This window comes from Chlamydotis macqueenii, chromosome 13 (assembly GCF_036417535.1).
Source record: "Chlamydotis macqueenii isolate bChlMac1 chromosome 13, bChlMac1.mat, whole genome shotgun sequence".
NCBI classification, from domain to species: domain Eukaryota; kingdom Metazoa; phylum Chordata; class Aves; order Otidiformes; family Otididae; genus Chlamydotis; species Chlamydotis macqueenii.
Genome location: NC_141568.1, coordinates 156,016 through 177,603, shown reverse-complemented (window position 1 = coordinate 177,603; position 21,588 = coordinate 156,016). Strand labels below are relative to the sequence as shown.

The following is a 21,588-nucleotide window of genomic DNA, read 5'->3' as shown; positions in this document are numbered from 1 at the left end:
GAAGTGTTTTTGAAAGGTGCTGTTCCTTGTCCAAAGCCATCAGGGGATGACTGCTGTGAGAGGCCTGCCAGCCAGTCTGGGTCTGGGGACCCTGGCTGCAGCCCACCACCTCCCTCCAGCCCCGAGTGTGGCCTCAGCAGTGCCCACTGTAACTGTGCGGTCAACACCAGGTCACAGCTCCCCAGCAGCGTCATCCCAGCCCCAGCGCTGAGAAAAGGGACCATTGCTTGCACCTGGGCAGGTGCAGCCATATTGCTGGAGGTGTAGTGAGCACAGGATGAGCACAAGTGGTCCTTCCTCCTCCCACACAGGAGCGGGTGTAAACAGGCAAAAATCACAGCGACCGCTAGCCTCTGCAATGAAACAGCAGTCTGTCTGCAAGACAGTTAGCAGGATCCCTCTTGTCCCTGAGCAACTCTTTGATCTCTGGCCATTTGCTGCCAAGGCAGTAAGGGAAGAACTGGAGCAGCCCTTGGAAGACAGGGAGGATGCAGATGCCTCTCTTATTTATCCCAAGCCTGCAGGAGGCAAGAGACAGGGAGGCATAGATTTCACATCACTTAGAAAAAAAAAAAAGGGCCTTCTGGGAATGGTGTAATCTGTGCTTTGCAGTACCATCAGAGAGGGAAGAATTGCATCATTTCTGTTATCTGCCAAAATTATGAGTTTGCTTGGGCCTTGCAGCAACAAAAAAAAAACAAAAAAAAAAAAACCAAACAAAAAAAAAAAACCAAACCCATGGCAACTTGGGCTTCCTTTAACCCTTCAGGTCCTGGTGCCTCCAAGACACCTGCTAGGGAAGTGCCTGCCTCCCTTTAGCCTATGGAGGAAGATGTCTCCTGATTGCAAGGATGCCACAAACTGTCCTTTCTCAGCTGGTGCATTGGGAGCCCAGAGCCTCTGAGGTCAGGACAGACTGATGCCTTCCAGAGGCTTTGGGGTGCATCGGTCCACTCCTGGTGCATTACAAGGTGCTAGGGCTGGAATACCTGGACTCTGTGCAGATTTGCCCCATGCCCCTCACAGTCTTTGAGGGCTGAGGGAAGCAGTGCAAAAGGGTGGCAGCCCGGGGCCTCCAGGAAGCCAAGCTGTGTCTCTCTGTAGGCTGCCCCCAGAAAGAGTTAATCCACTGGCATGTTCCAGGTGTTTGAAGTGAGCATAGTTGCAATGGGGAGGAGAGGGCGTTTTTGGGTGGGGAGAGCAACCCTCTCTGTGAGCCAATGGCTAAACGATTCAGTTCCAACGCCCAGTTTGGGGGCTTATTTCATGGGCAAGAATTTGCAGGAATTTCTTCTCAAGGGGATTTGTCCTGGATGAAAAGCAGGGACTGTACTGCTAAGCTTGTTGGTGTTTCCCTCTCTGTGCTGTAGAAGGTAAAGTACTATGCTCTGGTACCTTGCTTCTTTCAGGGGGAGAAGCGGGGAGCTCTTCCCTGGCTGCTTATGTGTAAGGCATCCATTGTGCCTGTGTCTGCAGCTCCTCTTTGCACAAAAATCATGTTGCAGGGTGTTGTGAAGGCTCTGCTGGGATAGATGGTGCGTTTGGGAGTCAGCCCTGCTGTTGAACTGAGAAATATGGCTAATTTCTCTGCTCAGTTTTATGCAGGCCTGCTGCTTGTTTCTTCAGCTGCCTGCCTTTTGGTATAAAGGAGACCCAGAAGGTCCCAGCAGAGAAGCTTAAGTCTTGCTTTGTGACCCTGGCAGAGTAACGGCAGTAATGTGGGACATCTCTAGGTGCAAACTTCACTGAGGCAGTGAGAAATTTGTTCAGATGGCAAATCCTGCCTGAACCAGGCAACATTGCAACCCTTTCAGCTCAGTCTATGCAGCAAGGAAGGGGTGGCTGCATTGCAAATATCTGCAAGCATGGGGCTGAGTAACTACCATCAGGAAAGGGCCACTGCTCACTGAATTGTCCTTCAGTGGAGCAGAGAAATAGGGCCCTACAGGGAGCATAAGCAGGTTATGGCAGGATTACAAGATAGCGTGCCAGTATCAGAAGAAGGGACTTGGTGGCTCAGGAGGTCTCTGTGTGCCCTGTCCCTAATCTTCTGCAGGTGGAAAGCCCTGAGTCAGCAGCAGTTTTTAAGTAAGGCTTTTGATGGCTGGGTTTGGCTTGTGCTCTGGGTATACAAGCTGGGCTCTGTAAGTCACTTTTGCTTGTGTTTGGGGGCCTAGAATGCAGCTGTTCCTCTACTATGCCTTGCTTGTTACCCAGCCTCAGGCAGAACTGCAGGCCCTTTGCTTGGGGCAGTGCCACCTCCCTGATTTGCCTCTTGGCTGTACAAGTCTAGCTCAATTTTCTAAGCACTGGCTTTTGATCTAGGGTCTCTGGGCTGGGCTGTTGCTCCCTGTTGCTCTGCTGACAGAGGCAAGTGTTTCTAACCTATACCCTGTCACTGCCCAGTGCATCCTGGTAACATTGGACCAAAAATACCTTTTTGGCATCTGAGATTTGATTTAAACAGTGCTGCATTTGTGTCTGCAAACTGGAGGGACGTTCTGGATGTGAGCATACATAGTGGGCTGATCCTTGTGGTTGCAGCATGAGGTGTGCAAGTTGATAGCTGGGGAAGTGGAAGGGGTGACCTGGTCCTTCTCTCAGTGGAACCTTGTATCTGCAGTCAAGCAGCGACTACAACATGCTGCTAACTCTTGGCTGCTGTCTTTAGCAGGGCTTATTCCTCCTCAGCACAGGAAGTCCATGCAAGGCAGTGGTGCAGCAAGCACAGAGGTGCCTTTATCTTTCCCACTGCATTGCGCTCTCACTTATGTGTGGGGTTTCACTCCATCCTAGCCTTGAACACAGCCCTACTTGCTGCTGGTGACTGAGTTGTCAGTAGGCAGGGTCTACAGCTTTCAGAAGTTTTACTTTCAGAGAGTCATGGGCTGTGTCCCCAAATGGGCAGACCCCTTGTTTGGCATGTGTTAACTAAGCCCAGGAAATCCACTTCACACTGGCAGCTCTCAGGATGGACTCGTACCTGATCCAAGTGAATGGCCATGGAGATCATGCCCCTATGCTGGATGTTCATCTCAAGACCAATGGGAACAGCAGATCGATGGGGAAGGTGAAGGGCCGGAAACCAAGATGGGCTGTCAGGGCTTCTGAAATGTCAAAGAAGACTTTCAATCCTGTCCGAGCCATCGTAGACAGCATGAAGGTGGAGCCTAACCCAAACAAAGCTATGATCTCCTTGTCCTTAGGTAAGCATAGTGCTGTGGCTGAAGTCTCCGGGCAGTGGGGTCAACTGTGTGGCTGGCAAACTGCAGGGCTCTGAAGCACGAAGCTTGTGTGAGCACCCAGGGATAGGTCAGACAACCACACAGCTCCGTGCCTGTCACAGATCAGTGAGAACTTTACTATTTTTCACTCTTCAAAAAGGAGACCCGACAGTCTTTGGAAACCTTCCCACAAATGATGAGGTCACACGGGCTGTGAAGGAGGTTTTGGACTCAGGACGTTATAATGGTTATGCTCCATCTGTTGGTAAGTTGACAAAGCTCTTCTGTGAGAGTAGGATGAAGGCATGTGCCAGCTCCTGTACCACAGCAGGTATGTGGAGCCCACTGGCATCTTTCCAGTAGTACCCTGCAGCTGCCCTCACCAATAGTCCCATGAGCACACAAGCGTATATATCCCCAGACACACCTGAGTGAACTTACTGCATGATCTGTTTGAGGCCCAGGACCTCCTGCAGAACCTGTGTGCTCCCCCAGGCATTAGAGCAGGCACGGTTTCAGGCACCCAGAAGGGTTCAGGACTGTGTCTCCCTGTCACGGGTTGCAGCCAAGTTCCTTTCTAATCTGCCTTGACCAGGACTCCCTTTGGGCTCCCTGCCTTCACAGACCACATGAGCCTTGTTTGCAATTAGAGCATAGATAACGCCTGTGTCACAGGACCGTCCATGTGGTGACAGGGTGGGCTGCCCGTGCCATCACTGAACAGTGAAGGCTGTGTAATAGCACTTGGCCTCCTGCTGGGTCAGTGCAGCTCCCTGGCTGCCCTCCACCAGTTCCTGTAGCTCCGTGTCCAGGGCATGCAGGGGCCAGGGCCTGCCTCCTTGCCCAGGATCTGTCCCTGCTCCTGGCCTGCCTGTCCCAGCCTCAGGGCTGTATGGTGCTTGGCCTGAGGCAGGACAATCTCTGCCACCTGGGGACAGTGTCACTAACAAATGACTTCCCCAAGCTGGGCAGCAGCTGTGAGCCTTGTACTGGCAAGAAAAAGGAAATGGTCTGTAAAAACCTCCCTTCCATGTTTGCCTCCTCTTTCCCCAGGCTACCAGTCCTGCCGGGAAGCAGTGGCTGCATACTACAACTGCCCAGAGGCACCACTGGAGGCCCAGGTACTGGTGCCCAGCTGAGGCACTCCTGCTGTTGTGTGGGCAGGGTACTGCTGCCCACACCTAGACCGTGTGGCATGGGGACCCTGCCCCTGCTCTGTCCCTCCCCTGCCCAGCTGTGGGACTGAAGGCTAGCTCACGGCCTTGTTCCATAGCAGCCTCCTGGTGCTGTCACCCCCTGCCCTGAGCCCTTCTCCTCCACACTCCTCGGGAGGAGGCTGAGGTCTCCAGCTGTTGGAGGCTTCCTGCTTTCAGTCAGGCTCTGGACTTGTCTTTTTGGCTGAGAAGCTCTCATCTGGGAGAGCCTGGGCATTATATCACTCCCACGTGGCTGGGGCACTTCAGAGTGGCTGTGCTTTCCGCTGACTCCTGTGCACTCTTTGTAGGATGTCATCTTAACAAGTGGCTGCAGCCAGGCCATAGAGCTTGCCTTGGCAGTGCTGGCCAACCCAGGCCAGAACATCCTGGTGCCGCGGCCCGGCTTCTCCCTCTATAAGACTCTGGCATTGTCTATGGGGATTGAGGTCAAACTCTACAACCTCTTGGTAAGTGGTGACAGGCCTGGAAGGAGCAGCCTTGACATTTCTGCCTCTCAGAAATACCCTGCCCCTGCCTGGGAAGTTTGTGAAGGTGACCTGAGCAACCCTGGGTGCCCTGTCACACCTCACCCTGTGTGGCAAGTCCAGCTCCTCAGCTGTTACTTCCCCTTCTCTTCACTTCACTAGCCAGAGAAGGCCTGGGAAATTGACTTGAACCACCTGGAGTCTCTGGTGGATGAGAAGACAGCCTGCCTCATTGTGAACAACCCGTCAAACCCCTGTGGCTCTGTGTTCAGCAAGAGCCACCTCCAGAAGATCCTGGCAGGTGAGCCTGCCTGTGTGTGTCTGGGACGTGGTTGTAGTCTAGGGTCTGCCCACATTGCCCATGACTCAATCACTGCAGCACCAGTGCTTTGCTTCTCTTCTTATGACTGACTTTGGCTCAGGAAGCAAGCCTTGCTCAGTGTGAAGATCTTGCTTTATCTAGGCAAGAACAAGGAGAGCATGTGGCTTGCTCTTCCTCAAACACTCTGTGGCTTGGACTGCTCATTTCTCCACTCTAGCTCTGCAGAGGGAGAGTGTTCACAGGGAGCCCTACGCTTCCTGAGCCCTGGCCTGTCAGTGGCAGGGCTGTGCTGCCCGCCCCCATGGGCGAGAGTGGAAGTAGGCTCAGCCAGGGCAGGGATCTCCAGTGCTTGGGCTCTCAGAATGAACAGCCTGTAGGAGGAAGGTAGGGGTCCTCTGCCCTGGGACAGAGCTTGCCTCAGAACCCCTCAGGCCCTGTAGCAAAGGGCAAGTCTGCTCCCATGGAGGATGCAGGGTGGCCAAGCTGAGTGCCCTTTCTCCTACAGTGGCATCAAGACAGTGCGTGCCCATCCTTGCTGACGAGATCTATGGAGATATGGTGAGTGTCAGTTGCACTCTTTGCACCTCCATGCTGCCTGTCCTTTCTGATGCACCTGTTCTTTGGCCATGGCAGCCAGGTCTCAAAAGGTGAGTGAAAGCTCCACTCGCCTACACTGTGCCTGGGTCTGTGCCTGGAGCTCCCAGTCCTCTGGTATGCAGTCCTGGGGGTACCTCTCAAGTCCAGCTCCTTTTCTCTTCCCAAACATCACTTACATGTGACTGCACTTACCATGTTCATACCTTGAAGCTGGGAGCTTTCACCATCAATTTCCTATCACTTCCCTGCCTCCCTTCTTGTGCTTCATGCACACCCCCACAGCTCTCACAATAAGAGGCAGGGACAGCTCTAACACAGCCTTCTGTTGCAGGTGTTTGCTGACTGTAAATGTGAACCCATTGCAACTCTGAGCACCAACGTGCCAATCTTGTCCTGCGGTGGCTTGGCAAAGAGGTGGCTAGTCCCTGGCTGGCGGATGGGCTGGATCCTAATTCATGATAGGAGAGACATCTTTGGCAATGAGGTGAGAACTGCTGAGTGTCCCTTTAATGGCAACAGACCTGCAGTGTCTTCAGGATGTGGATCACCAGGGCTTTAGCTGATACAGGCATGTACTGCTTTTTTGCTCTCACATAGGTGTCACCCAATTGCTTGCATGTTTTTCTACACCATTAGGCTTTTCATGTCCCTTCCACGTTCCATCTGCTCCCATACATGACCTTCTACCCACATTTACACTGTAGCACACTCCTTGTCTCTGCTGCTCCTTTGTAAATGAATCGTAGAGTGCTTTGTGTTGGAAGGGGCCTGAAAGATGGTCTAGTTCCAACCCCCCTGCCACAGGCAGAGACATCTTCCACCAGACCAGGTTGCTCAAAGCCCCATCCAGCCTGGCATTGAGCACTTCCAGGGATGGAGCATCCTAAGCTTCTCTGGGCAGCCTGTGCCAGTGCCTCACCACCCTCAGAGTGAAGAATTTCTTTGTAATCTAAATCTACCCTCTTCCAGTTTAAAGCCATTACCCTGTGTCCTATCACTACATGCTCTTGTCAAAAGTCCCTCTCCAATTTTCTTCTAAGCCCCCTTTAGGGACTGGAAGGCTGCTATAAGGTCTCGCCAGAGCCTTCCCTTCTCCAGGCTGAACAGCTCCAGCTCTCTCAGCCTGTCCTCACAGGAGAGGTGCTCCAGCCCTCTGATCACCTTTGTGGCCTCCGCTGGACTTGCTCCAGCAGGTCCGTGTCCTTCTTATGCTGGGGGCTCCAGAGCTGGATGCAATGCTGCAGGGGAGGGTCTCACGAGAGCGGAGTAGAGGGGGAGAGTTGCCTCCCTTGACTTGCTGGTCATATATGCCTTGTCTTTTTTTTGTGTGCTGCTTATTCCTTCTCTTCTTAAATAGCTCCAGTGTGCACTGAAGGTATTGCATGGCTTCTCCAGTATGTGGAGTCCATGTGTGGTCTCTATGTGCTCTTATATGGTTTCTCTTAAAAGTAAGTAGAAAGCACCTTGCAGTGCTGCTGGCGCTTTATCTGGCTATTTGTTCAGCTGTGTTACAAGAACAACCATCTACTGTAGTGACCTTTCCACCTAGAGGGCTTTCTGCAGAGGAAGAGGGAGAAGAGAAGACCAACTGAGTGAGCAGAAGAGCTAATGTTGGTTGTCCCTACCTGGCTTTGAAAGTGTGGATTGTGGGCCCAAACCTAAGGGAAATGCAAAGTGGTATTTGGAACAGTTCTGGCTTTATTTGTATTAGCTATATTCCATGCTGGTTCAAGTCAGATTGGGAAGCTTCAAAGGTTGTCTTTGGCATTACAATCTGCAACTGAGGAACAGAGAATGACACTGTAAATAGTCTGCACATGCTGTCAAGCAAATGTTCTTTAGTACTCTGTACGCTTACTGAAGAGAGGGGTGTGAACAGCTCTAGAAATACAGAGAGCAGGCCTTGAAGTTGTCCCTTTTCTTCAGGGAGGCACAGTCTGAGCTGCAAATATCACTGTCTTTCAGATCAGGGATGGCCTTCTAAGACTGAGTCAGAGGATCCTAGGACCCTGTACAATTGTCCAAGGAGCACTGGAACGTATCTTGCACCGAACACCCCCTGAGTTCTACCACAACACCCTCAGCATCCTCAAGGTAAACAGGTTTTAACAGGTCAGTGCAGTTTGTTCATGGATTGTTTGGAGTGAGTCATATCTGTAGCTCCTCATCCCTCCCCACCCTGCTTCAAAGTGCAGTTCTGCCTGTGACCAGGAGAGCCTAACAAATCCAATTCCAGCAGGAGATGTGGTAACTGGGTCAGAAATATTGGCTGCAAGAAGTTACAGGCAGCCCAGCCCTGCAGCTGGAGTTGATGACCCAGGAGATGGGATGTCTGGCACTGACTTGCTGAGCTCAGCTCAGTTGCAACTGCTGTACTCAAGGCCATAATCACCCATGCTGTTTGTATTCTGTTTTCACTTTATTTGCAGTGGGCAATTCTGTTTACAGTCCTGGTCCAGAGCTTGGCTTTCATTTGCTGAGCTGCTTCCTGGAATTTCTCCTGTTTTGAAATTTCTCCTCTCTGCTTTTCAGTCCAATGCTGACCTTTGTTATGCTGCCTTATCAGCTATCCCTGGCCTCCAGCCTGTTCATCCCGCCGGAGCCATGTACCTTATGGTAAGTGAGGAGGGTGACTTGCCATTTCCAGATCATCAACACTCACACTAGATCTTGTTGCCAGTGCTTGTTAATGGTTTCAGGTTGGTGCTTGGCACCAGGTCTCCATTACCATGCATTTTCACATTGCCCTGTGTGGTAGATGCATCCCTTGGTCACTTTAGAAGGCCAGAGTGTGTTGTGCACTTCTCACGGAGCAGAGGTTGGTACAGTTCATCCACTTGCTCCTGCACAGAACTCAATGGCTTGCACATTGCAAGACAATGTTGTTTTACCTGGATTTGAAGCCTGCTGGCAATGGGAACCCCCTACACCACAAGTCAGATTATCATACCTTCTGTTGAAGATGTAGCTGCCTTCCTACTAGCATGTCTGTCTTCTGCCTATGCTGTTGCCTCTTTTTCTATACCTGGTTTTGGTTTTGTGTTTTGTTTTTTTTAACTTTTTATGATGTGGTGAAATTTTGTTTTTCATCTCAGCAAGCTCAGTTGAGACATTTAAATATCTTAATATATTTTAATATTTTTTTTTGTCTCAGTGTCTCCAGTTTTTCATCAGCTTTTAAAAACATGGACCCAGAACTGGAGAATAGTGCAATATCAGTCTTGCTCATGTTCTACAGATAAGTCTTTATCAGTTGACCCTGTTTCCAGGGTCATTCTGCTTATGCTCTTTGTGTAGAGGCACAGCTCTAAGATCCTTTCACACCTATTGTATTTCTGCAGTATCTGAACATTTATTTCAAATTAAATCATCTGGTAATTTTTTTTCTTCCATTGGCTCTTCCAAAACTTCTACATGCAAATTATCTGTCACTTGGTTTGTTTAAGACTATTTTCATGTGATGTTTAAAATACTCTTTAGTTATAAACAAATGGCCAGAATATCACTGTCCTTATGTGATAAAGGGACAGCCTCCTTCTTTCCAAATGGAGAACAGAAATATGTATTGAACGTGTCAGCATTTCCATGTCACTTTACTAATTATCATAGAATCATAGAATGGTTAGGGTTGGAAGGGACCTTCAAAGGTCATCTAGTCCAACCCCCCTGCAAGGAGCAGGGACATCCCTGACTAGGTCAGGTTGCTCAGAGCCTCATCCAGCCTGGCCTTGAACGTTTCCAGAGATAGGGCCTCCACCACCTTTCTGGGCAACCTGTTCCAGTGTTCTATAACCCGCATCGTAAAAAATTTTTTCCTAATTTCTAATCTAAATCTACCCCCCTCTATTTTAAAACCATTACCTCTCGTCCTATCGCAACAGGCCCTACTAAACAGCCTCTCCCCATCTTTCTTGTAAGCCCTCTTGAGGTACTGGAAGACCGCTATCAGGTCTCCCCGGAGCCTCCTCTTCTCCAGGCTGAACAGTCCCAACTCTCTCAGCCTGTCCTCATAAGAGAGGTGCTCCAGCCCTCTTATCATCTTCGTGGCCCTCCTCTGGACCTTCTCCAACTGGTCCATGTCCTTCTTGTGTTGGGGGCTCCAGTACTGGACACAGTACTCCAGGTGAGGTCTCACCAGGGCAGAGTAGAGGGGGAGAATCACCTCCCTCGACCTGCTGGCCACGCTTCTCTTGATGCAGCCCAGGATGCGGTTGGCCTTCTGGGCTGCAAGGGCACATTGCCTGCTCATGTTAAGCTTCTCATCCACCAGCACTCCCAAGTCCTGCAAGAATTTATTTTGTTTGTGATATTCTAGACCTTGCTATCTTTTTTTTTAATCAAAACATTAACTTATTTTTCTTAGCATATGGATTTTTCTGCATGACAGAATTATTACTGCATATTGAGTAGAGTTCTCTTCCAAGCTCTTTTTCAATATCTTATTTATTCATTTTCACTTCTAATTGGTTACTGTGTCTCTGACATCAGCTTTTTTACTGAAGTCCTTAACTGAAATGCCAGCTTTAGGCAGTTAATGAATACTTCTTAAAGAAACCCCAGTTTTCACTTATATGTTCCTGTTTGTGTCTTACATTCCAGTCAGCCCAAATCATGAGCAAAAATTGAGGGCAGACAGCTGCACTTGACTGGCCATGTGGGTATGCAGGGACACTGCAGATCATTTTGGTGCCCTTTGTTGTCATGTTACATCTCTGCTGCAGGTTGAGATTGAGATGGAGCATTTCCCTGAATTTGAAAATGATGTGGAGTTCACTGAGCGACTCATCTCAGAGCAGTCTGTGTTCTGCTTGCCAGCCACGGTGAGCCTAACACTGAGAGCTCCGGAGACCTGTGGGGCCAAGGCATGGGGGGAGAAACAACAGGCTTTTGCAGCCCTGAGCTCTGGGGACAGGTTGGGAGTTGTGTATGCAGTGTCCATGTTCTGTAATGGTGTGCATGTGCTAGTGGTGAGCTCCAAGTGCAGTGTGTAAGGATGAGAACTGGCAGTCTCTGACTCACTAACAGGCTGCCAGGATCTTCCTAGCTCCAGCCTTGCTCTGTATTTCTCAAGTTGGCAGAGCTGTATGTATGAACCCTATGTACCCTCACACCTCCTTGCTGAAGCCACTCCCTCAGAGGCCTGGGACTGCTGCCACCCATGTTCCTTTCTTTGCCCAGTTTCCAGTCTCCCATCCCTGTAGGTACAGGGATGGACTCCAGGCTGAGAACATCTGTGCACACCTCCTTCAAGCTTCACTTCTAGCATTGAATATGGACAGGGCTTTGGATACTCTCCAGCCCTCTCCTTTCCTAGTTCCTTCTGGCCCATTCCCTGAGTAGTCCATACAGAGCCCTTTGGCATGTCACCCTCAGCATCACATATACACAGATGGAGATGGGAGATTTGCTTGGAACAGAAAAAAACCAAACAGTCTAAGGGAGCAAGAGCCCAGCTGTACTGTCCTTCAGTCTGTCCTACAGTGACCATTTTCACTTGCTGACACGGTATGTGGCCCCAAGGCAGGGGTCTGAAACTACAGCACTATCCCAGGTAATCTGCCACCTTCATCCTTTCTCATTTCAGTGCTTTGAGTACCCAAACTTCTTCCGTGTGGTGATCACTGTGCCTGAGGAGATGATCTTGGAGGCCTGCAGTCGCATTCAGGAGTTCTGTGAGATGCACTACCAGGGTGCTGAGGGCGCCCAGGATCTGGAGTGTGACAAGTAGCCACACTGGCCTCCTGCCTCTGCCAGGCTAGACCCTGTGTGAGGCAGCAGCCAGGGAGGCAGGGCTGCTTCCAGCCAGCCCTACACGCCCTGCCTGCTAGCAGCCGTTGTCCTGCTGCTTCACTTCTTGTGCTCCGCACCCCCCTCAGCATTCCGGGAAGAAGCAGCCACTTCTCTCTCCTCCTCCACTGCAGCTTGCATACCCTCTGGCGTCCAGTGCCGGTGCTCTCCATATGGTCTGCATTTGTATGCTGTGTTGGTCTGTCCTGCCTGCAGAGCAGCTGCAGGCAGGGACATATGGCAGTTTCTGAGCCAGGCCCTGTAGCTCAGGTCCCACATGGCCAGTAGCTCCTGTGCTGGCTGCTCTTCCCCCTGGGGACAAGAGAAGGCCACTGTCTCGGAGGACAAGAGAAAAGTACCCACGTCTCACTTACCTGTGTTGCCTTAGGAAGCCAGAGCTCTTTATACTGAGCCCTTTGTGTGACAAAGGGAGTAAGTTATTGTGACTTTTTTATTAATAAACATTCTGACATGCTAGTCACTGCACTGTGCTTCTGTTGTGACCCATGCAGTGGCCAAGACTGACCTGGCACTGTTGCTTGGCCCATGGTGATGCAGTGCCCCAGGCTTGGCTCTGCCTTGCAGTTGGCTGTCCAGGGCCTGCCCTGTCACCAGCAGCGGCATGGTGAGAGCACCTCAAAGGCACCCACCAGGCCCTGAGGGCCTGGCACAGACCCCAGCTGGCCATTCTTACCCTGTTGGTGCCTGGGACTTGCTGTGGTGGCCTGGCCACCTGCCTGTTGGCCCTTCCGCCCCACCACATAGCCCCTGACAGAGCAGTGGCTACTGGTACGCACTGCTGTGGGGAGGCACTGCCCCCTGGACCAGAGCCAGCCATAGAATCATAGAATGCTTTGTGTTGGAAGGGGCCTGAAAGATGGTCTAGTTCCAACCCCCCTGCCACAGGCAGAGACATCTTCCACCAGACCAGGTTGCTCAAAGCCCCATCCAGCCTGGCATTGAGCACTTCCAGGGATGGAGCATCCTAAGCTTCTCTGGGCAGCCTGTGCCAGTGCCTCACCACCCTCAGAGTGAAGAATTTCTTTGTAATCTAAATCTACCCTCTTCCAGTTTAAAGCCATTACCCTGTGTCCTATCACTACATGCTCTTGTCAAAAGTCCCTCTCCAATTTTCTTCTAAGCCCCCTTTAGGGACTGGAAGGCTGCTATAAGGTCTCGCCAGAGCCTTCCCTTCTCCAGGCTGAACAGCTCCAGCTCTCTCAGCCTGTCCTCACAGGAGAGGTGCTCCAGCCCTCTGATCACCTTTGTGGCCTCCTCTGGACTTGCTCCAGCAGGTCCGTGTCCTTCTTATGCTGGGGGCTCCAGAGCTGGATGCAGTGCTGCAGGGGAGGGTCTCACGAGAGCGGAGTAGAGGGGGAGAATTGCCTCCCTCGACCTGCTGGCCACGCTGCTGGGGATGCAGCCCGGGATGCAGCCCAGGATACAGTTGGCTTTCTGGGCTGCAAGCACACACTGCCAGCTCGTGTTGAGCTTTTATGTGCTGGTGCACTTCTAGGTGCTAGTGCATAAGCATTCAAAGCTGTGGCAGCCAGGAATTTCCTGCTGCAGTGGCGAAGAAGCGGGTGGCACGCAATGAAGTGCTCGTACTGTGTGAGGTGTTCGTGACATGCTAGAAGTGCCAGGTTACTGATTGCTGAATACGTCAGCTCCATAAAATAATGAGGAACTGGTGGCCCGGTGTCTGTTAATTCCCTGGTAACAGGAGGAGTGCCTGTGCAGTTAAGAGGAGATAACACTTGTACGGTTCAGGGTGTTTGTGACATGCCAGCACTGCCAGGGTTACTGATTGCTGAGTATGTCAGCTATACAAAATAATAAGGAACTGGTGGCCTGGTGTCTGTTCACTCTGTGGAAACAGGAGGAATGCCTGTGCAGTCAAGAGGAGATAATGGCCATTGGACCACCTGTTCTGGTGAGCTGCTCATGGAGCCATTTCTGAAACTGACAGAGAGGCAAATTGTGGAGTGCCTCATGTCATCACCTAGAGCTCTGTTCACCTGTCCTCCTGCAGAATTGGGATCCACAAGTCAACCCTGTCTCCTCAGTGATGGGGAAAGTGAGCTAGCTCTAGATTACACACTGCCAGACCTCCTGCCAGGTTCCATAGTCATCTCATTGCCTCCCCTTCCCCTGCCCAGGACAAAGTCTGGGTACCAATCCTCCATTAGAGGTGAGGTATCTATATGAGAAAGATAGCAGTGTGTGAAAAGATCATTGACACATCAGGTGAGTGTCCTTGTTACATCCTTTTCCTTCAAAGAAAGCAATTCCAGAACAGAAAGACAGAGAGAGAAGCTGGGGCTATGGGTGAATGATAGATGGCTTCAGAGATTTCAGGCCATTAGACCTCCAAGTAGAGCCAAATCACCTGAGCTGCTTAAGACAAAACATTGACAAATAATAAGTAGGGTGGTGTGTGAGGGGGGTCTTTTGGGCTAGGACACCTTTACAGTATGACCTTGCTGCATTGTTTTGCTATCTTGCATCTACTGCAGCTGTCAAGTTTCATCTATCTCCTTGAATGTCTTTAAACTGGAAGACAGTAGGTTTAGATTAGACTTAAGGAAGAAATTCTTTACTGTGAGCGTGGTGAGGCACCGGCACAAGTTGCTGAGAGAAGCTGTGGATGCCCCATCCCTGCAATTGTTCAATGCCAGGTTGGATGGGGCTGTGAGCGACCTGGTCTGGTGGAAGATCAAGTCCCTTCCAACCCAAACCATTCTATGATTCTATGACGTCTTCTCCACGTATCTTGGGTTCTGCAGCTTTCATTCCCATTACTAACGAACAGTTCTTGTTTTCAGAGAAAGCTGTTCCTTTCAGACTGCTCTCCCTTCATGGACTCTTTTCCTTTCAGAGTCACCTCAGAGATATCTGTTAACAGGCAAATATTCTGCAATGATTAACACTGTTCTCTTTCTTCTTAGCCCAGCAGCATTTGGCCAGGAACGCTGAGAGGGACAGAGACATACGCATATATGTAGCTCATAAATCTCAAGATATTTAGATTTCTCAAGGCCACATCATCTATTGTCATCTTTTTCAAACATAACACTGCCTTTTAACCACACCTAGGTTTCCCCTTCTGCAATAGCAAACTAGCATTAAACCACAAATGTGCTAGTATAATTTTTCAGGCATTATACTCACAGATGCTGTGCGTCACGGTATGGGTGTGGCCTAGAGCACCCTGCCAGCCATACAAAGTGACCTAAGCTGGTGTTTGGAAGTGCTTTGTGCCAAAGGAAGCCCCTTCAGCACTGAGACCAAGGAGGAAGCCAAGACACAGGTCTGGAGATGCTCCTCCTCAGATGCTCGAACAAGGACTGCAGTCCTCTGGTAAAACTCCCTCAGTGCCTTTATGGCTGATCCACAGCCATCCTCCCTGTGTTACCTGGGGACCACCAGTTGTATATCCTGGAGTAGGCTTGCAGTGTGCTTCTGCTTTTCTCTGCACTGTCTGGACTGGCCATGTTTAGGACAAGGGTCACCTGCCCCAGATATGGGCACCTAGGCAGTGAGGCAACTTTGTGTCTAGTGCTTACTTTGGGAGTCATAGAATCATAGAATCTTAAGGTTGGAAGAGACCTCCAAGATCATCAAGTCCAACCATCAACCCAACACCACCATGCCTACTAAACAATGCCCTGAAGTGCCACGTCTACGCATTCTTTGAACACCTCCAGGGATGGTGACTCCACCACTTCCTTTGGCAGCCTGTTCCAGTGCCTGAACACTCTCTCAGTAAATAATTTTTTCCTAATATCCAATCTAAACCTTCCCTGCCGTTTCCTCTCATCCTATCACAAGTTATTTGAGAGAAGAGACCAACACCCACCTCCCTACAGCATCCTTTCAGGTAGTTGTAGAGAGCAATGAGGTCTCCCCTCAGCCTCCTCTTCTCCAGACTAAACAATCCCAGTTCCCTCAGCTGCTCCTCATAAGACTTGTGCTCCAGACCCCTCACCAGCTTCACTGCCCTTCTCTGGACACGCTCCAGCACCTCAACGTCCTTCTTGTACTGAGGGGCCCAAAACTGCACACAGTATTTGAGGTGCTGAGTACAGGGGCACGATCACTGCCCTACTCCTGCTGGCCACACTCTTCCTGATGCAAGCCAGAAAGCTGTTGGCCTTCTTGGCCACCTGGGCACACTGCTGGCTCATGCTCAGCCAGCTGTCTACCAGCACCCTCAGGTCCCTTTCCAACAGGCAGCTTTCCAGCCACTCTTCCCCAAGCCTGTAGCATTGCATGGGGTTGTTGTGACCCAAGTGCAGGACCTGGCACTTTGCCTTGTTGAACCTCATACACTTCACCTCGGCCCATTGATCCAGCCTGTCCAGATCCCTCTGCAGAGCCTTCCTACCCTTGAGCAGATCGACACTCCTGCCCAGTTTGGTGTCATCTGCAAACTTACTGAGGGAGCACTCCATCCCCTCATCCAGATCATTGATAAAGATATTAAACAGAACTGCCCCAGCCCTGAGCCCCGGGGAACACAGCTTGTGACCAGCTGACAACTGGATTTAACTCCGTTCACCACAACTTTCTGGGCTCGGCCATCCAGACAGTTTTTAACCCATCACAGGGTACATCTGTCCAAGTCATGAGCTGCCAACTTCTCTAGGAGAATGCTGTGGGAGATAGTATCAAAGGCTTTGCTAAAGTCCAGGTAGATAACATCCACAAAAAGGTAAGGAAGGAACTTCTCAGCTTATGAGCAAATGAAGGTGAGGTGTACAAGTCCTCAGCTCCCAAAAGGGATAGCAGCAGGGCTGGACCCATCAGGGCAAACTGTGGCACTGTGGGTGGGTCGAGCCAAATCACACCTGCCAGCAATGAGACCATCAGCTCCTCCAGGTGCCCCAGGAATCGGTATGCACCCTGGCCCTGGCCTCACCCACTCTCTCTTCCAGCAGCCCTGGCTGCCCACAGTCGGGGCTGCAGCCTGGAACAGTCCCTGAGTGTCTTCCTGCCTTGGGGCCATGACCTTTGGCAATGAAAGCCTGTCTGAACTGGCATGCTCTTCACCAGCATGTAGGCGCTCTGTACGCCTGCAGTGGGAAGATGTGGTGTGCCCTGAGCTGGACCCAGGATGGTTGCAAGGAGGCGGTCTGGGGATGATCGTGGAGGCCCTGGCAAACCAGGGCCCAAGCCTGCTGGGGAGCTCAGGTGAGGCTCGAATGCGGTGTGGGAGTTGGAGGGGAAGGGGGACCCACACCTGGATGCGGACCCCAGGGGAAGATGTCTGTGCAAAGCTTCTTCGTGTGTGAGGGCTGGCACATAACCTCATTTCCCCAGGCTGTGCAGGCCCGTCAGAGGTCAGATGAGCTGACCTGCTCTGGTGGCATTACCCATGAGGGCTGGAGGAAGGAAATACTTGGCACATGGCAAAGGGAGGTTTCCACAAGGAGGGCAAGTCGCCAGGGAGAGACTGTGTATATAAAAGGAGGAGGCAGCAGTGAGCTGGGAGACAATACCTTCTTGAAGTGACTGGGAGAGATTTTGCAAACCAGATTGTGAGAGGGTAGAGAAGCTCTGGAGGAGAAGGAATGTTCAGCACGGGCAAACTCTTGCTATTTACAGGACAGCCATGAAAGACAGCCTAAGGAGGGTTCCAGTAGCTGGAAGGCACCTGAAAGCTGCCTAGCTAAGCTTAACAACTGGTCAGAACAAGGTTGGGGTTATTTCTTCTATATTGGCCTTCAGCCTGGGATCCCAGCACTGGGGAAGCCTTCTGAGGGGCAGAAGCCCTGGATCTTCCCCATTGTTTGGATGTCTGTCTCTCGCAGTGCTGGGAGCCCAGACCTGTATGAGCCCTTTGCTTTGTCATGTATTGTCTTCCACTAGCTTATTTAACTTGGGTCAGTGTTCCCTGAAGCCTTGCCAGAGCAAACGGGTGCTGTCAGTATGTCAGAATGACTTATTTCTTGGATGCTTGATGGAAGTAGTTGGTGCTAGCATAGGGTCTTCTGCATTCTAGTGTTTTGTGTGGACTAGGCATGCTTCAGCTCTGCTTATTGCTGTTATTCCTATCAGCTCTAGACTAGCTGTTCTACTCCAGGCTTCAGTGCATGTGCTGATTTTTGGTTTTAGACTGCATATGTATGGAAAGAAGGTGACCAGTGAAATAAATTAAAAAGCTGAATAAATACTTTTTTTTTTTCTTAGTATTTTTCTCTTTTTCTGTAATGTGTTGGTAAAGTATTATGTGACCTCATTCTTAGAGCCTTATTTACATAAGCTTATTTCTTACTCTCCCGTTTTCCCATTTTCCCATTCCTCTGCTGCTTGAGATATTAGATAAATTTGTGCAGGGACACTCAGGAAACAAATATTTTTACCTGCTTTGATATTCTAGGCTCCACTATTTAGGTTTTGGGGTTTTTTTTGTTTTTTTTTTTGTTGGTTGGTTGGTTGTTTTTCTTTACCTACTTTCCAACAGTGAAAGTGGAAAAAATAGTTTATTTGTCAGAAGAATATTTTTAACCTATTGCTATCCATAACCTCAGATTTTGTTTCCATACATGTAAAGGTTTTCATATGGAAATTCAGTTACCCATTTTATCTATAACGTGTTTTGCAAATTTGCAGTTTCTAGCTATTGGCTTTATGTGTTAATCATACTCTCTTCTTTGCTGTTGGTCTTACCAGTCTGTTTCACAGAACGTTTGCTGAATGACGACAAAAAAGTTCCTTGCTTGCCAGGGTGACTTAGCTCTTTAGTAAAAGAACTATTTACAGAGACGCTGCAACTGCAAGCGAGTAGGGGAGGGAGTCAGACATCATCCTTACTCTTCCCTACTACAACTTTGGGTCCTCCTGTGCCAATTCTGACAAGTCTATTTATCTCAAACTGCTTCTAAATCACAATATAACTCTAAAACTTATCTCGAACACAAGGGAAAGGCCATAGCAATATGAGTGCAGGAGGACACCAGCCTGCCCTTGGAGAGATGCCTCATGGTGCAAGTTCTGCTCTGGCTCAGGAGGAACTGGACTGGACTGGAATTTAACACAGATATTGTGCTGCTGCTCCTATGCATTCTGGTGCTTGCCTGACTGCTGCATTTCCTTTCCATCCTCTATGAATGACGATTTCTAAAGCAACCACAGTGACTATATACAGCATCCCTGCCGAAAAAAAAGAAACTCTTTCCTAAAGCCAGAGTTCTGCTCTGTTACCTTAATCTCTTTAAAATTGATGAGCAATTGACATACAGACTTTGAGGTTTGTTTGTGTTTGTGGTTTTTTTGTTTGTTTGTTTGGGGTTTTTTGTTGGTTTTTTGTTGTTGTTTTTCTTAAGATTATCATGTTTCTTTTCTGCAAGAAGCAGGGCTTTCCTTGTGCGTTTCAAAACACAAAAATGCAGCAATAATCAAAATCCAGTGATCAATACAGTAGATCATGCGTGGCCCTCATATGAGTAGCCACAGTGTAGCTTTCTGTCACAATCTATCTTGCAAAGCCATAAACTTCCATCTTTCCTTACAGCTTTTGTGCTGCCAGCTAGAAAACACCTGAACTCCCTCTGCTTTGAAAGGGAGATCTTTTTCTGTGGCAGGGATTCACCAGTGCATAGTTACCACATTGACTCTTATGGCTGCTCCCTGATGTCACACCTTTGGGCTGCAGGAAACATGAGCTATCCTATCACATACACACCTCCTCCAGGTGTATTGTGACACCAGGAACTAACTGATCCCTCTAAATAAATATTAACAAACACAAGAGAGAAACTTGTAGTCTCCTAAATCTGCCTTTCTGCCAGGAAAGCAAGAAAAAGTGGCAGCATACCAGTCCTTGCATGAGTCCTTGTTTGAGCGTCTCAGTGTTTTTCTAAGGTTTATGTTGTGATCTGAGCCAAACAGGACATTGCAAGATAGCAAACTTCCCTTCAAATTTTAGAAGAAAATGCTCGTCTCACCTCTGCCTGGAAGCTTGTCCATGAATAAACATTGCTGTCTTTAAAGGAGAGTGTTCCCGAGAGCAGGGCTCATGAGACGGACAACTTGATGTATTGAAGATGAGCGGAGAAGGATGCAGAATGTATGAAGGCCTTTCATCAGTCTGAATCCCCTTGTATATTGCACAGGGTTGTAATCTATCTTGCATGTGACACGTGGCTCCAGGGTTAATATTCCCCCTTTGACTTAGTTGCAAGGGCTGCTTTTGCAGTCAGTGGAAAGAGACTTCTGCAGCATGACTCCCATGAGCTGCTTTAGATATCAACCTGGTCTAAGATGAGTTGTATTCTACAGGGCATGTAAGAGCAGATGCTACAATGCAGTATAGCTTAAAGACTGTGAATAGGGAGAAAGTACTCAGTGTCTCTCTTGATTAAAAAAAAAAAAATAAATATGGTATTACGAGATACAGTTTTTATATGCCAGGTTTGAAACAGAAGGAAGTAGTTCTCATAACATGCAGCCAAACATATTCTCATTGCCAGGGAATACCGGTGATGCCAAAAGTATCTGTGCATTCAAAGCATCGCTGGACAAGTGAATAGAAAAAAATCTAGGTGCTGTGAAATGCAAAGACGAGCTTGATTTCAACTGATTTTATATAGCTTTAGTGCAGATGTCTGCTCACAAACATCACCCTCTACGCTTGTCACAGCAAACAGAAAGAAACATGAACTTCTAGGGCATCACACACTAGCTTATTCTGGACACCTACATTCAGAGAGGTTAGTCATGTACTCCAGAGCCCGCTGCAGGCCAGGAGAGCACCTAGAGAGGAAATGTGCTTCTTGGTCTCTTCCCTGGGCATCTGCTCTTGATGATGGCAGAAGACAGGGCATGTGGTTAGTTCCATTGCTCTAGTATGCCTGTTTCTCTCATCAGACTATCAAAGACATGCCCTCAGGGAGGGAGTCTTGTCCAGTGTCAGCACTGAGGAGTTACCTTTAGTCCATACCTCTGACATTACTCTTCAGCCTACTCCCGTTGCTGCTGCACTGGGTCAGGTGTGCTCTGTGTATGTGTGCTGGGGAGCAAAGCCCACATTGCTTGCTTCTTCGGGGTATGGAAATCTGGCTGCATGGGCAGTTCACAGAGCACACTAGTCTCCAAGTCCCCAGAAAACACCTTTAATCATGGAAGGATGGTAGAAAGCAGAAATATAATCAGCCGTCGTGTGAGGTGGAAGCAAGGTGTACAAGGACAGATGATACGGGGCTCACTGCCATTAAGCAAAGGCTGACTGCCATCTGCTTCTGCTTTGCTTCATAAAGCTTATGAATCAGACATACAGGAAGAATTATGTCCGTTGTTCAGGAGCCAGAGGATTCCTCTTTCAATTTCCACAATGTGCAGGTCTCGGGAAATGCAGTGTGCCGGAACAGCGTGCCCTCCCAAGCCTTGTCTCCAAAGAAGAGTACGTTCTCCTCCTCTTTGCAACCACTCATGACGCAGAGGCTGCCTTCTGGAAAGCTCAGCCAAGTAGTTAAAACTTGAGATCTGTGCAACTGAAAAAAATCTGCTCTGCCCTGTGACTAGAGGACTGCACAGCAGTGTTCAGTGCTGTCATGATGCCTGAATATCAGTGCCAAATCACCAGCATGTCTTGGACAAACTACATACAGGTGGAACGGGATTTTTGATACATCTCTGTTCATGCAGCTGTTGGTCAGGGAGGAATAAGGCTTCAGGAAGAGCCATTCAAGTGGTGTGACCTGTACCAACCAGTTCCGCAACACTTAATGACATACAGGTAAATCCTTCCTATAAATGGTGTCAATGCAGGGCACAGGAACACGTAGCTGAAATCCAGGTTGCACAGAACATTGCATGGTTCTCTCTGCAGGGCCCTACCTGGAGCTGTGCCAGCTTGTCTCCTTGTTTCCCAGCCCATGGTTACCAGGGCTTGACCATCTGTGTTCGCAACGCAGCAAGTGAAAGGGAACATGACCTGCCCCATTCAGGTTGTTGCTCCTGCTGGAAGGACCAGC

General features: G+C 49.5%; 1 protein-coding gene across 2 annotated transcripts; it reads left to right on the top strand.

Moving 5' to 3' along the window:
• Nucleotides 1-1,220: 1,220 nt before the first annotated feature.
• TAT (tyrosine aminotransferase) lies at nucleotides 1,221-12,088 on the top strand. 2 transcript variants are annotated; one of them, XM_086757994.1, is made up of 12 exons: nucleotides 1,221-1,320; nucleotides 2,964-3,206; nucleotides 3,385-3,489; nucleotides 4,278-4,345; nucleotides 4,729-4,887; nucleotides 5,068-5,206; nucleotides 5,733-5,785; nucleotides 6,156-6,308; nucleotides 7,790-7,918; nucleotides 8,357-8,440; nucleotides 10,546-10,644; nucleotides 11,409-12,088. In XM_086757994.1, the coding sequence occupies exons 1-12, from the start codon at nucleotides 1,221-1,223 to the stop codon at nucleotides 11,550-11,552; spliced, it is 1,476 nt and encodes a 491-aa protein (XP_086614120.1). In that variant the 3' UTR covers nucleotides 11,553-12,088. The 2 variants fall into 2 exon arrangements, with proteins under 2 accessions (XP_086614120.1, XP_086614119.1); XM_086757993.1 differs by having other exon boundaries at nucleotides 1,299-1,373.
• The last annotated feature ends 9,500 nt before the right edge of the window (nucleotides 12,089-21,588 follow it).

Coding starts and splice junctions, on each gene's coding strand:
- TAT (XM_086757994.1), top strand. CDS start 1,221: ATGGCTAAACGATTCAGTTCCAACGCCCAGTTTGGGGGCTTATTTCAT. Junction 3,490..4,277: donor TGGTTATGCTCCATCTGTTG/GTAAGTTGACAA, acceptor CTCTTTCCCCAG/GCTACCAGTCCTGCCGGGAA. Junction 4,888..5,067: donor TCAAACTCTACAACCTCTTG/GTAAGTGGTGAC, acceptor TCACTTCACTAG/CCAGAGAAGGCCTGGGAAAT.